Raw genomic sequence first — 16,404 nt, 5'->3', positions numbered from 1 at the left:
TACGTGTACTGGCATATCATTTTACATATACTTCATAGCCAAATGACACAAAACATTAATTATCACAAATACCTTATTAACATGAATAAGCAGCCCTGTGACATTTAACGATGTGAGTAGATCTACCTCATCAGAGTCCAATACATCATTTATGGCTCATTACTATTTCCAGTAATGAATCATTGATTATAGGGCTATTATGAAATACTTCCTCAAATCTCATGTCCCTGATGCGACCTCCGCTGGAAAATCATTTGGCTAAGGCTTGAAAGGCGCTGGAGCACTTGTGGCTCTAACTTTAACTCCACTCCTAAGGACTTGTCAGTCTGCGTTCCAGATGCAGTTGCCAAGCACCTTCTCCACTGGGATTCAAATGTGTTTTCTCATGCAGACACGATAGCCACTTTCCAATTCCAACTTCATCTTTAACCACCAATTTCTGCTGCCGTGGTGGTGATTGAAATATGAAGCCCTGCATATATACAGGCCATTACAGCGAATACAAGGCCCCAGCTGCTGTCTGTCTGCCCAGCGAAGTGAGAGGAAAAGAAACAACAGGGATCAGCTACAGTCAGAATACATTTCTATTTATTTATTATTCAATAATCTTGAATTGGCCCCTGACCCCCTGCAGCAACTCAAGCCAAACTACCCACAGAAGAAAATGGCAGCCTTGCTGAATCAGGAAGAAATCAAACAGAATCCCTGGGGCTCAGTGGTATGAGAGTTCAAATCTGACAGAATGTGATGAGTCTCCCCTTTTAGAAAATCCTTTTTACTGTTTTTGATTCATGTGAACATAAGTCGAAAGCACAGACATTCACTTTCTAGCGCAACACCATGAACAGACATGCCGACATAGAAATAACAAGTAAATAAATGAGTCATCCCATTAAGCAGAATCTTTATGAGCATCCTAGAAAGTGATGAGCATTTTTCCGAGCTTGCTCTTGCATCTGTTCTCTCCCTTTCTCTGTCTCCAACCCCACAAACCGACATGTTTTTTCAGGGGCAACATGTAGTGCTTTTATCTGTCTTTTATGCCTCTCCAATTTTCAACAGAACGGTTTGATGGGTAGGTACTTCTAACCTAATTTCTGCTGGAGAGAAACGATTATAAAGTAACAGTTGTTGAAGTGCAGAATAAATGAATTGAGTACCATAGCACATAGCACAGACACCAGAATAGTGGGGGAATGAGAGTGGTGGGGGGGCAAAATGCTGCTAACGCACTGTTGTCTGCAGCTTTCAAGGTTGTTTCAGCTGTTAATTAGTTCAGTTTGATGGCTTGCATCCATGGGTGCAGTCTAACCCAGTTAAGTCAGATGCTCACTGAGTTTTCTCTGGGCCCTAAATACCAAGCCGCTTCTCTACAGGAACCTGGCTCAAGGTTAGCACCATGGTGTCAGTCATGCCCAATGTCCGACACTCACAGTCTGCCATCCTCCTCAAGTGGCTGCCAGAGAACACTCACCAAGGTTACGTCTGTCAGAGCCAATGAGAATGCCACTTATCTCAATCAAAGTCCTTCACAAATCTTTGAGGGATTGGTCCTGCCTGTGCTTCTAACTCGGGGAAGATAAGGATATTAACTTTCGGGGGAAAATGGAAGGCAAACAGTCACACTGTTGAACCTAAAGTGAACAGCTTGACAAATAACATCTTGCATTATTAAGCCGCAACCAATCAAATAAACATTCTCAATTAATCAATTTAAATTGCTGCCCACCAAGGGAAACAGATGAAGATATTTGCATATTCTTATTTGCCATAACTATCATCTGTGTTAAAGAAAGAACTCAGTGATACTAAATTTCTCTGATGGCTGTTGGCTGGGACGTTTTTTTTTTTTTTAGGTTTGATGTTGATAAATAGGAAAATTAAATACATCTTTAGAGAAACCAGCCTGTGTGCGATGGACTGCATGTGATAGATTACTCATTGATCTTTATTTCTAGTCACGAAGAAGAAAAGTTTCCTATTGCATAAGTCTGCTACTGATTGCAAACAGCAACTGTAAAACTGAAAGCGTCCCTTGTTGTATATTGGAAACAATATGAGTAAAAGCCTTTCAGTTAAGATTGGTTCGTAATTAATAGCAATGTAATGTAATGACAGTGTTTAAATGCCAAACTGCAAACACAAGAGAGATAAATTGACATATCCTCATTTACCCAAAGTAAGTCTGAAAGTAATGAATTGTGCATTAATGACAATAAATTACTGCACTTTGTTTCCACAGGAAACAGTCTATAAATTGGTTGACAGGCGATGTAAATGTGTTTTCTGTGCGGCATAAATCACCAGCAAACAATATGACACCTGTGGATTTTCAAAAGTAAGAGAAATCCTCTTTCAAGTCACCCACCTGCTTGATATTTCACACATAATAACAAATGATCTATTCACTGTTCATCATGCACAAATGGAGCAATTAGTTATGATGGATACTGCGGTATTATTTCAGGGACATAACAGTGAAGTAGGTGCAGGCTTTGATAGATCAGATTGTTTGTGTCCAGTGAGTGAATGGTATCATGAGATGACACGATTGTCATTCTTAAATGCATGGGGTCCTTTTGGAATGTCATCATGTTTGTGTGTGTGTGTGATTGTGTGTGTGTGTGTTGGAGACAGAGGGTTATTTGTCTGATCCCTCAATCTCCAGGGGCAGCAGTTGCCTCTCTCATCACCCAGCCAATGTGACTGTCACTCCCAATCTGCACTGAGAGGGGAGCCCGTATCTATTTTTATAAATATATTCATATTCATTAGTCCTGAGTGTCATTCATAGCAGCAGTTCTTTAATGTGGCACGTAACCATCAGAGGCTGGAGGAGCCTGCCTCTTCTCATCCCACAAATTAATAACACAGGCAATCACTGCAAAGGTGCCTACTGTCAAACAACAATGGCTCCTGATTTCCATCATTTGCGCACACCTCATTTACACATGACGCACAAAAACACTCATCAGTGGTCTCCCCTTGGGGAATTTCAACAACAAAAAATGCCATTGTACCAGCCTTTGAAATATGAAATCATTAATTTAAGTGAGAATTAATTACAACCCCTTTTTTTTTCATTGACCCACTGCAACATTCTGCCTCATAACATCTTGGTGGCAGCTGGTTAATTGTGCAGAATAACTGGTGTGAACTTCGGCTGCTAATGAGAGCAATTAGGCATCAGACTCGCACAAGATTTCACTTCACCCTCTCACTCAAGGACAGCACACTTTGCCTTGATTGACTTGTATGTGTCACATAAGACACATGATGAACTAATTTCAAACAGTCAACCAGAGCGCAAGAACCAAGACTTTCTCTATGACTGATATCTGGGGGGGAAAAAGACTCTTCTACGTAGTAAGATTGACATGACTGCACATTTTGACGTATGAATATAGTTGTTATAGAATCATAATGTGTGACTGTTTCTCTCTATATTGTACATCTACTTGCTTATGCACCATTTTGGGCACTGTGCCTTCTAAAGTAATGGAAGTGGGCTGCTTCTCACAGCCTTGCCATGTTTTTTTCATGGCCATTGTTTCTGCTCCACCCCACTTTAAATCAAGAGCACAATGCATCCCTCCCAAGCCCCACTACCCCACGGTACTTCACTCTGGACAACATTAATAAAACAAGCTTTCAATGATGCAGAGTGCAACGCCACAATGTGCTCCGAGCAGTGGTGTGATTAAAGCTTTTAAACACCACCACCCTTTGAGTTTGCATGTGTCAGCTCTGCAGTCTGTGTTTGTCATAACTGGTGGGGTACATGTTGTCTCTATCGTTTACCTGGTCTCTTTTTCTCTTCTTCACTACGCCTCACTAATGCAGTGGAGACAAGAAAAGTGCTGGGCCCACTTTAACATATATAGCAATAACACGAGCTTCAACAATAAAATCAGAATGGGGTCGACAGAGGAAGATAAAAGTGGAAGTGTAGCTGCTATGCTACCGTGATTGCATCTATTGTCCATTTCTAACAGCTGTACTTCTTCCTATCTTTGCATACCACACATACCCAGTCAACCCACTTATTCCACTCTGTTCCTTCCCCTACAATTACATTTTCTGTTGCAGCTTTTCTCTTCTTATACAGTCACAATACTCACTGTAAAGCACTTGAAAGTCACTAGCGGATCAGCATAACATGCACTCAAAGAACACATTTGTTAATGGTAAATTCTTCTCACAATTCCTTCTCTATAATCTAATGAACGCGACCCCTTGAGTGATCACAGAAATGGAAATAAAGCTTTTTAATTTAATGAAATTAAACATCAGCCGGAGCAACTTCATTGAACTGATATAATCCCACTGACTATAACATTTCTGCTGTCCCCACTGGCAGAGAACATGTCCAGCATTGCTACAATAAGATATGTGCTCGAACATTTCCTTTCACAGAACAAGGAAATTACCCCATTAAAGCCCCCGACTTGCAAATGAAAATAGCTTGACCAGCAATTTGAAAGCTTTGAGGACAATGACACAGAAATTTAGCCCGAGGCCTCTGCAACACAAGTCTGAGCATCTGCAGCCATCATATGTCCACACGTAGAATCTGCTCACAAACATGAGGCAACCCTCCCTTTGTTGCTGCCGTTATGCTCTTGCTTAAGTCAGGCATCACAAATCAGTTTTGAGCCATCATATGTATGTCACATATGATGTAGATCTGATTTGGCTTTACTCTCTTGGGTAAAGCTCTGTGACAGCCTAGAGTGTGTTCACATGTCCGCTGCATCTCCAGTGTGGAGATAGGGAGCCAACATTGACAGAAGTCTTCCTGGTGCGGTACAGTACATGTCCCCAACAGGGGACGCTCGGGCTCGTTTGTTTAGGTACGTCTCTCTGACTCTGAGACAAGAGGAGACAGTGACCGAAGCATTTGGGACATGGCAATCCCCTGCAGAATTAAGCAGGCTGCGTCTCAAGCCCAAGTGACAGGAAATCTTACTCAGATCACAAAAGGCAGCACTGATTGCGTCTGACATGTGCATCCTCTTCCCTCAGATGCGATGGCTTTGTTTTGTCTGGATTACTTGTGTGTAGGCATTTGTATTCTTTTCTGTACTGTGTGTGTGTGTCTGTGTGTGTGTGTGTGTGAAGGGCTCCACACTGCGACCAAAATTTGAGAGTGTGCGACTGAACACATCCAGTTGCACATGTGCGACCAGTAAATTTAATTTGCATCCTTTTTTTTTTTTTTTTTTACACGTTAAAAGTCAATGAATCCAGAATCTGTGGCAGGCGAATGAGTGTGAGAAGGATAGGGAATGGCCACTGCAAGTGGCTAATGTGTGGAGGGGGGGAGGGTCCTAGAGATAATCGAGCACGCATAAACATCTGTGGGAAGGAGACAGATATCACAACCTGCTATGTGCATCTGAACAATGAGCAAGCAAACTATTGACTCATTCTTCCGACCTGCGGCTAGTGTGTTAGTGCCAGAGTCTACAGTGTCACAGTTGGATAATGATTCAGAGTCAGAGGTTTGTGTGGCGAAAAAGGCCCGAACCCACCATTTTCGGGACGTCTGGCTGCTAGAATTCAGCTGGTTGAGACAAACTCCATGAACTGCGTGTAACAAAAAGTTTGCCGTCAGTGCAGCCAGGCACTTCGCAGTATAAGCACAAGATACTAGTTAAACACAATCTTAGCCTCAAGCATAGAGTATGCTGTGACATGTTAATAAATGAAAAAGCAACGCCACTGACGGTTGCTTTTAGAAGACAAGAGGCTGTAAATCAGAGTGCAGATGAGGCAGAGATGATTTTCATGAAATTTAACACGGCCTACTTCGTTGCTAAGGAGGAACTACCCTTCACCAAATTCAAAAGCCAGCTACTTGTTCTACTGGAGTGTTATTGGCCAGTGCCCCTAATGTTATGTACATGCATTTGTTAAGTATTGTTTTTAACTGTGAAATTACCAAAATGTTACTAAGCACTTTGTTACTAAGCACTTTTTTTATTCTGAATGTATGGTATATATTTTTTTATATTTGTACTGTCATGACAGCGATGGTGCTGTCGGTTTACCTTCTATGTTGCATCTTCAAAAGTGCACAATAAAATGTGACACTGAATTTGAAACATTTTAATTTCTGCATCTATTATCAAAGTATGTATTAGTAATACAGTAGAAATTAGTAGAAATGTGAATATTTGGTTAGCATGTTGATTTACGGTGTGTGCCCCTGCATTTTCTGGTTGCGCCCCTAAAATTTTCAGTTGGAGGTCACTGTGCTCCTAGTGAAAAAAGTTATTCTGGAGCCCTGCTGTGTTCGAGCGGGGACGTTTTTTGCCACTCTGCCTACTTCACTTCTAAAATTGAAAGAGTGACCTTTTTCTACACATTGCCTTTCTGTAAGAATATATAAAGAGCTAAAGAGTGTGTAAAAAGACTCATTCCAAATTAAACAATTAGACTCAGGGTAGGATAACCAGAGATGGGTTGTGTCTAACGGGCCGAGCACACCACTGAAATGCAGGGGTGAATGTATAAAAAGGCTGGCAGAGGGAGAAGTGGAAGGGTTACTGTTTGGGCTCAAACTGGGCACACTAATCCCTTTGATCCCCCCATTTTACTGTCAGCTGTTTCCTAGCTACCGTCGGATCTGCACAGAATTTAGGATTTGTGCTACTGTATACCACAGCAATCTCTACCCCACTGATGCAGCGCTATCCTTTCTTTCCTCCATCAATACCCCCCCAGCCCCCACTCTACCATCCCCCCACCTATTGCCTCCTCACAATGTCCATAGCAATATTCATTTCTCTTTCTGTTCCCGTTTCTCCATCACCTCACTGCAGTTGGCAGCGACTGCAACATGGCATGGGGACAAGTTAAATTGGAAAGTATTTTGCACAGAGGACCATAAGAGCATGACGTTTCACACTGAGAAAGCTGATTCTGATTTTGTCTATTCACACGAGACACCATGGCTGTGCCCCACTTTCATTAGTCGTGCCGAAAACAGCATTCACACACTGTTTTGGTCTTTTGAGAAAGCTCCATTTAGCGATAATGAAACAATTCACGCATGTGTTTGCAGGTGCATGCGTCAGAGTAGGTAAATGTGTTTGCTTATTGGTGTACATGCACTCTTTTGCTGTGTGCGTTTGTGTATCTGCTAACATGCATTTAAGCAACAAAGGCACTTTTATTGTATTCCTCTTTCAAGCTGCCTTTGAAATTGAAATAAATATATGTATCTGCACAGGATTTCTTTCATCCTTGTCCATTTTGTTTGCTTTCAGAGGTGCAAAGTCCCACAGACTTCCCACTTAACCTCTGAGGAGCTCTCCCAAAACGACCCTAAATCATTTCAGGCAGAAACACATGATGGACTTGATTTGTGTATTGGCAGAATCATGCTCCATTGTCAAATACTGGCTCTCTGTGGCCCTGCATCAATTAATCCTGTAACCATGTAGAGGAAGAGTGAACACAAGTTTCTCAATTCGCTGATTTAAATAGGAGCTGCTGTGCTGTATTGATTTCTGTATGTACTGCACACCTACATAATTTGTATCAGTCAAGCAGTCAAGCTCTCGGACCATCCCTGTTTCTGGAACCTTTGTTCATTTTCTATCTTCTGTCTAAGTACTTTAAATCTCACCAGTCAATTCTTTCTTTAGCACATGAAATAATATGTAATGATCATTATCGGTAGAGAAGATTGTAATCAAATATGTCATCCATCATTGAGCTCTCAGATAATGTAGTTGTAATAATGCCCTCATACCTGTGACTAGGTTAAAAAAAAGATTTCCAACAGAAATCATCAGGTTGACGTCTGTAAATATCTCTCTACATGCAATGTGCCTTAGGAGAAGAAAGCAGGCCTCCATACAGTGTTGGACAAAGGTTTTGTCTGGGCTTTGACATATGGTTGAATCCCACCATATGGTTTAGTCTCGCACCTGAAGCACTTTCATGGCTTGTGCTGAGAGGTCAAGGAAAGGGAATCCAGATGTGACATGAGCCACTGTCAGCTCCCATCACCATCACACTTCTGAACTGACACTCTGCTGATGTTAGAGGCAAGGACAGTGATCAATGATATGTGTACATAAAAGCGCTTCATGATTGTTGCTCTTGAAGAAGGCCTGAGGGCCGAAACATCATCTAAATAAAAGAGAAATGCATATGGAGCCAGAGTGTGCAACCTTTTTTCCTTCTTTCAAGTTTACTTATAGTGATCAGCACTTTAATACAACCCTTGGTGTGTGTTACATGTACTTCTCTATATTATACATTAAAGTGTTGCCATACTAAAATGACATCAAGCTATACTCTATGCAATGTATACCAGACGAGAATTCCTTATCAGCAAAGACAAACACACTGCTGGATGAGATTGTCGGTTGGAATTTCTTAAGATTTATCTCACTTGATGCCTTTGCATGTTCCGCGTTTTAACATCCACACTGACATTGCCTGGAGTTGCAAGCCATTTGTTTACAGTAAAGGTGGAGCACTGTGAGGAAGAAACCAGGTGTTGCAGAACAAAATTGATATCAAACATGATATGGAATCCCATGTGGCCAAGAACAGGACAATGGGGAGTGAGAGTCAGCTCTGGTCCTAATCAATACTGAGCACACGGCATTGAGATGCAGCTTGAGGCATTTCGCCAGGGCCCCTAGTGGGACTGGTAGGCCTACTGCCAAGCACAGCCGGAGCAGCAAACTCAGCCCTGCAGATGGAGAGCACGGACGATTCTGCTTTCTAGACCTGCCATGAACTGAAATAGTTTATCCGCTCACCAATGCCCAACCTGCTGACCCCTGACCCCACCTCCATGCATGGGACATGGCACATAAACAAAAAATGCTCTCTTCAAACAGCAAAGTTAAAGTTGGCAGTATCAGCTGGAAGATGCTAACCTGACGTACCAGATGGTTTGTTACACAGAACCAAATGAGAAGCCGTCATTGGAAACTGTTTGAAAAAGGGCAGGCGCTTTAAAAAAATACCTGGCACGTGATTAGATGAACCATCTGTCTTTCGCGTAGCCATTGCGATAATTGCGTGATCTCGTGATATCATGAGAATCCAGCTGCCGTGCAAGGTAAGGAAGATGCAACTTTAATAGTCAAACAAGCAGGCAGTGAAGAAGAACTGTAAGCAAAAAGAAAATATTCTCTTCCAGTATTATCCAGTTCCATATGTCGTGGGCTTGCTAATCAGATTCGCTTATATTTCCTTTTACATGTTTCTGTATTAGGTGAAACAGCAACATTGTTTATCCATGTCATCACTTCCTGCGGGGAAACTTGCTGCTGGCGGTTAGGTAACATAACCAATTGCTGTGACTGCCTTAATTTGAGGTCAGTAGAAGAATGGAACCCAATGTCAAGATGTGAATTCTTTCATGTGAATGTACAGTACAAAGAAAAATGGATTGGCACCAACAGTTGTTTTTACTATGAGAGGGAGACAAAACATGGAACCCACACCCCCACCATTTCTCTATCTCTTTGCCTCTTTTGCCATTTTATTCACAACACAAGAACACACTCACCAGTCCCCAGGAGGGGCAAGCCGAATGAGAGCAGAGATTCAGTGTGCACATTATGCTGTAAAAAGGCATTGTTTCTCACCACAGTGTTCCTTGAGTTGCCTTTGTGTTGTTTAAATGTTTACAAGGAACAACTTGGGGGCTTCAAGACAGATGTATGGTCCAAGAAAACTGCCTTAGCACAATCCCTCTTTCCCCTGGATGAAAGTAATGACACCATTTTGAGTGCTTTTCAAATCGATCCTTAGAATGATGCTTTGATGAAGCAGCATGCACAACAGAACTTTACCAAAATATATATAATATAACATAATTATATTAGACAAATTGAACGAATAGTGCCAATTTGAATCCCCCCCCCCCCATACAAGGTCATTTCCTTTTCATTCCCAGTCACAGCTCAGGGCCTGACATTTCTTTTTGTTCTTGATAGTTGAAGAGGTGCCTCCTGGTCCTGTGTCAGATTGATTAGACTTTTAACCAGGAGAATTAATATGTGAAGAATATGTCTCTTCCCCCTGCAGCGCTTCTCCCCTTAGCCTCATCAGTAAACAAGGAGACATGGAAACAAAACCACTCTCAGCTATGATTAACATTGGCCCCAAAAGAAGGACTTGCCTCCTCAGTCAATGCTGCTAGTATTGGAAAATCTAATTTGAGAAGCCTTTACCTTTCCTTTCCTTATCAATAGGACAAAGAAAGGCTGTCTGTGGGTAAAGAAAATCAGTCTGCATAACATTTAGGGTTAGGATCTTGTCTTACCCCACAGGTTGCATCATACCTTGAATTCTCCAGCCTATCATAACAAAACATGTAGTTACTGTGGGCCTTCTTTAGCCAATATAATTCTCAACATAAACTCATATCATAGTGATAAGTACTTAACCCTAGCACAGCAAAACTAAACTCCTGCATAGTAAGTAATCATTTCAGCCAGCTCCTCTAATATGGCAGCATGACAGACTCATGGTGGGAGATAGGACTCTTTGCTCCATGCAAATAGTCATTACCATAGCCCTTCGGGCAAATGGCAATTACTGGGCAAGGGGTGAATGCCAAAACCCTGCGGTAAAAGTTAATTTGATTACATTTCCATTATGAACTATAAACACAGTTTTGCTGCTCGACTGAGCCAATTAAAGGCCTCCTTAAGCTAAAAAACAATGACAGCACAGCGGCCCGATTGTTCTTCAACAATAAAGCAGATCGTAATCATTTGTCACCCTTACACAGGTTCGAGGCACTTTTCTTTCTTTTCTGAAACATTACCATTGTTATTATTTAAAAAAAAAAAAGGTACCGGGCGTTTTCATTAATTTATCTCAAATGTTTCTGCCAGTGAGCACAGATTGTTTTTTCTTTTTCTAATTCAGCTGTGATATGTTCCATCTTGGTGAATAAAGCATCCTGTGGCAACATGAATAAACATGTGTAGACAGCATTTGGCAGCCAGAGAAAAAGCAGCCAACCAGCCAGACATGGGAGGCAGGCGCTGAAGACACACAAGGAGCCTGAATTGGAAACCAGGCTGCCACCACGTTTCACCTGAGGCTGTGCAAGCCACTAGCTGGTCTTTCTGAGCATGAGCCATGTTGCGAAGAAAACAAGCATTTAGTCCAAATTTCAGCAGACATCTGTTAGCTTTCTGGAGAAGTGAACATGTTTAATTAACTACATTTCACCGAACAGGGTAGATACATATATCATAAATATGCACTGCGTGTAATTATGGTACGGTGGCTGAGATGTTACAGCACTCCCACATCACTGTGCACCATATGGAACTTGTGATGTGATGAAAGTGCTTTAAAGTCCTGGTAAAGCAAAAATAATAGTGTCTGTCAAACCATAGGAAAATGTGTTATTAACCACCCGCCAAATTTGAATGATTAAAAAAATGGCCAAGTATATAAAATGAGGTTTCAAAATCGTGCAAAAAATAAGCAATATTCTCTGCTCTGAGACGCTGGGGGCATGTCCCCTGAAGACGCTGAGCCGAAGAACGAGCCACTGCCATGGGTCGCTTTGCATCCATAGACTCTCGTTGCAGCTGTGTTAGTTCGATTGGATGTCCGCGTACCGCCAGACTTTTCCGGATATGTCAACCACACTGCTAGGGTACGACAGCCCAGACTTTAAGATTAGGAAAACGCAACGATTTCCTCACATATGGCTCAGGATTTGTTATCATGTCTAAAATCAGATGCTTGAGGCCAATGTGGCATCAATGTGAGTATGTAGGTCTACTTTTGTGGAGCTACATGCAAAACAGATTAAGCTTTCTATTATTTGTGATGGAGTGTTGTACGTGTGGGCGGAGATGATCTGGTTTGTCATCAGTCTTTGTTGGAACTAAGAGATGCCTTTGATTCTATTAAAACTGTCTTATATTTCTCTTGATGGAGTTGTGTAATCTTGTACACATTGATTTTTCTATCTTTCAGTAGATGTGTTTGCGTGCGGGTGTGTATTGGTGTGTCACTGATGTAGATGAATTATGATCTGGTGCCCGCATTAGAGCAGGGAGTTTTAATCACACAAGGATTCAGAGTGTTTTAAACAAATGCTTTTTTGTAAGCATGGTGGATTATCATAAGATTTAAAGATTTGAAAATGCCTGACAGCTGTCAAGCTGCATAATAACGTACGTCCAGAAAATTATAGCAGCTGCCGTTTGGCAGAATGTCCATGCTGCTAGATTAAAGCTCAATAGACAGGAACATACAATAAGCGTCATCAAGCGCACACACACACACACACACACACACACACACACACACACACACACACACACACACACACACACACACACACACACACACAACAAGATGCACATAGAAACACAGTCACTCACAAGACACACGGGTAGATTTCAGCAACGGAGTCTTTGAGGAGGGGTGAGAAGATACAGAGACCGCTAAGAGGCGAAGATAGACAAAACCTCACATATTTATTTGCTATTTCGATGAGGGGGTCTTAATAAGTCTAAAAATGGCATGCTGAGAGCAGCCTGCGGCAGGAGAAAGGTTCCCTTGTGGACTCTATCAGGTATCCTCTTGTGCACTGGAGCAGCCAGCAGTATTAAACACAGCAGGAGCCTCAGCAGGAACCTGTTGAAAAACAAGTACATGCCACCTCCGGTTCCCTAGGGACCTTGTGTGTCTGTATGTCACCTAATTTATGACATCCTCAGGGAATGACTACAGCATCTCTAACTTTATGTACAGGCAAAGGCACAGCCACACTGCCAGTCATTTGCACACATGGATGTCCCATGAGGATGATATTGGCTTCCTACTTCAGAAGAACAAGACCTCTGGCTTGTCAGAGGACCCACTGTAAAGACTGCAACTGCGTCTTCACTAAAGGACCTAAAGCAGGGATAGAGGAGGTCCTTCGCAATTGAAAGAGCAGGCAAACAGAGGAGTGAATCTCTCACCAATGCTAATGCGCAGACGGAAACATTCAAGGGGCCTGAATACCAACTGCAAGATGAGAAAGAGGTCTGTTTGGGGAGGAAAGGTAAAAGCCTGTGAAGTAGCTTTGAAGCACTCAACAGATCCTCACATACTCCACGCATGTTTGCTCGAGAAAAGGATGGTAATAACAGCTAAAGGAACTGTGCCCTGCATAATAAGAGACGCCTGAGACTCTTTTCAGATAAGGTTGGGAGCACTTTAGCAATGCAACCTGTTCAAAGACAAACAAGCAAAGGGATTACGCTGCTTTTAGCACTTTGGTGCACTGAGCATTGTGATTATAGGATGGGGAGTGCATAGAGAAGCCACTTCTCATATGAGTCAACTTCCAATACAAGACTTTTTCCCCTCCTTTGGGACTTAATGAAGTAAATGCCGCAAGGATTTGTACGTCAAACATGCGTCTTTCTGTTGTGGTTATACATGACAGTCTCTAATAAAAACCATGACCCTGTGGTTGGAATCTGAAGCAGAAGTTGAATGCCAGTAATGTGAATATATACATCACGACTGCTGATGAAATTGATAACTCAGTAAGCCCACACAATATATTTTGTCCTTAATCAACTTACCTTCAGTTTATCTGACAACTGGCAGTTATGCTTTTCCAATTCTGAAATATTGAGGCAGGAAAGATTTGCTCTTGCAGGCTTTTTCTCTCAAGCGTATTACCTTCTCACTGGTCAAGAAGCACATGTCATCCACTGATGATGGCAAGTGACAAGTCGTACCAATTTCACAGTAATTGTATGATTAGTGTAGATCATGTTCACACCTTTATCCACATATTTCTGAATGTGCTGGATGTGAATCAACCCTACATGTTGTGATATATTCATTCTGCTCCATTACTTTCACACTGACTGCAAGTGAGAGTGCAAAAATGTACATTAGGCAAATGTAACACAACCTTCAAATAACAGCTATGCTTCATTGTTCCATAGTCATATTCATACAAGTTAATGAATGGTTCTGCTATTAAGGTCGCATATAGGCAGGAAGGGCTCCAAACAGTGAAACTATTTGTTTTGAGTTTTCTCATCCAGGGCCACTGGTCTTTTTTGTTTTTACATATCACGTTGGAGCTTTTTTTTAAATATTATGAAAATAGTATATCTAGAAAATTTAAAGTTACAGACACAGAGCATTTTAGAGCAATATACTGTATCATAATGATTATCAGGTGACTAATGCATTTAAAATTGCTCACAATGACAAATCGTATAGGCTCATTTAAACCAACCAACATTTGCTTCTAAATATTAGTGCACAGTTGTGCAGAGGTTGGCTGTGCTCCTAGAGCTTTTGGAGCAGAACATGCAAGTGGCCTTGTAGTTACAATGGGGAATATGTGGTGGAGGCGAAACCGACAGTTTCTACACGCTGTTGTTGGAGGAAATGAATTTAACAATTTACTAATTTAATCTCATTTAGTGTTTGTCAGGCATTGTGCTTTAACTGGTCTAAGTTTGGACCACATCTGTAAAAGCATGTCAATTTTGGAAAAGCTTTTGATCGCCTAATATTTTTGCCTAACCTCTTTGCCACTATACAGCTTTACCATATACTTTCTTGTGCGCTTCTCTGGTCGCCTCCAGCAACAACATTAGGTGAACAGAAAAACATATCTGAGTTGTGCATCTTACCTTGAGCCCGAGCGCTGAGCATACAAGTCGCCGACAGCAGAATCCAACAGACCCACACCTGTCCGACCTGTCCAGTCCGTCCAGCTGTAACCATGGTCCACGGCGCCACCGTCGAGCCACCGGTGCGCCTTCCCCTTCTCCACGCTGGGGACATGTTGCTCGGTGGCCACACGCTCCCGAGAAGAGTCCTGGCTGCTGCCGCTGCTGCTGGTCCTGTGCGTCAGAGTGCCTACTGGTGATGAGGGTGAGTGACTGGGGGATTGTGGAGAGAGCTCACTCCGCCAGAAAGCACCGGGCATGCAGACAGGCACGCGGTAGTATGAGAAGCCTGTGGACAAGTCCCGCATGAGCAAGGCGGAGTCAGTCCAATTGAATTTGCTCGGCTGTCAAGTGTGCGAGACGGAATATTGACATCATCTTCCTACTGCTCCGAATAACCACTAAATGTATCACAGAGAGATTAGTGAAATAAAAATAATGAATTTAAAACGAGATGGTGGCCACACAGATACTGTAAGTTCATGTGGTGTATAGATTACAGCTTTTGCTCAAACTGACATTTGAAGTGTGTAGTCCTCTAAAATCAAATAAAAAGATCAGCTATTTGTGTATTTGTTCTCTAAATACCTTCCCATTGCAGCTGTCATTGAGCAAGGCACTTCATTAGTGACCAGCAGAAGGCTGCACTATAGCTCCCAGGTGTGGGTGCTGTTTAAAAGTGTAAATCGACTCAGTCCACCTTCCTACAGAGGTTAAAAATGGTTTCTTGATTTTTTTAAAACGACCTCTATTGTGCCATTGTGTCCTTATGGCAGTTTTTATTTGAACTGACCATCACATAGACCATAGCAGTGCGCAAAACCCAAGCCAAACTGCCAGGACAAGTGTTCTGTACGCTATTGCCACCACGCGGCGGAAGGTGGTAGGAAATGTCTATTTAGACAGCTCTGATTGATTGGTGACACATAAAAGCTAAACGCCTGGGTTTCAAAACTACCTGATGACAACTTAATCTTTCCAAATAGCTGTTTTTGGATGTTTACTGCAAAGGATAAAGCATTAACTGGGTCACAGACTTAAAGTAAATGTGAGGCTATGATACACTATAAATCTATTTGTTCTGCATTGGCCCCAGTTAGCCCTCGCTCTGTGTTGTGGTTAAAAGCAGAACAGCCAAACCATTACACAAACAAATGACATAGGAAAAAGCTTACCTGGACAATTTAATGTGATTCAGAAATTAGTCTGAGATCAAGAAGGATGTAAGACTGTTATCATATGTGACTGCTCACCCCATCAGAATGCTTCCTCTTTCAGACTAAGGATAAAAGGCACCCAGAAATGGTGGGCACTTCTGAAACAGAGGAGGGTACATGTGAGCTGTGATGCTAGCTTTGTTGTCCTTGCTCCTTTTGAGCTCACTGAAAAATGCATGCGGGGCAAGGTAAGCTTGAAAGAGCTGTCACAATATGTCTTCTTTAAAAACATACCAGTGTGTGCCATTAGATTTTGTGAGTAATATTGACTAACAGGGAACATCCAAGCTACCACCTGCAATAAGCCTGTCGCTGCTTTTCAAAGAGCCTGGTTATAGTTTAAACAGAGGTGGTACTAGACTGCCAGTGGGATGTTGCCTCACCTCAGTCCCTTTAATGCTCTGCTTTGTATAGTCCCACAGTGAATCTTTTCCCCTGTCATTTGCTCTACAAATAACCAACTTCCCTTTGTCTCCATGTCT

General features: G+C 42.1%; 1 protein-coding gene across 2 annotated transcripts in view; it reads right to left on the bottom strand.

Moving 5' to 3' along the window:
- The window catches only part of sdk2a (sidekick cell adhesion molecule 2a), an 85,103-nt gene extending 70,031 nt beyond the window's left edge, over positions 1 to 15,072 (bottom strand). For both annotated transcript variants that reach the window (XM_039825703.1, XM_039825704.1), the window contains exon 1: positions 14,667 to 15,072. In XM_039825703.1, the coding sequence (XP_039681637.1) occupies positions 14,667 to 14,820 (154 nt within the window). In that variant the 5' untranslated portion in view covers positions 14,821 to 15,072. The remainder of the gene's footprint in view (positions 1 to 14,666) is intronic.
- Between the last annotated feature and the right edge of the window lie 1,332 nt (positions 15,073 to 16,404).

The sequence above is a fragment of the Perca fluviatilis genome, chromosome 15 (genome assembly GCF_010015445.1).
Source record: "Perca fluviatilis chromosome 15, GENO_Pfluv_1.0, whole genome shotgun sequence".
Classification (NCBI taxonomy): domain Eukaryota; kingdom Metazoa; phylum Chordata; class Actinopteri; order Perciformes; family Percidae; genus Perca; species Perca fluviatilis.
Note: the sequence above shows the minus strand (reverse complement) of the source record. Positions and strands in the feature narration are given on the sequence as shown.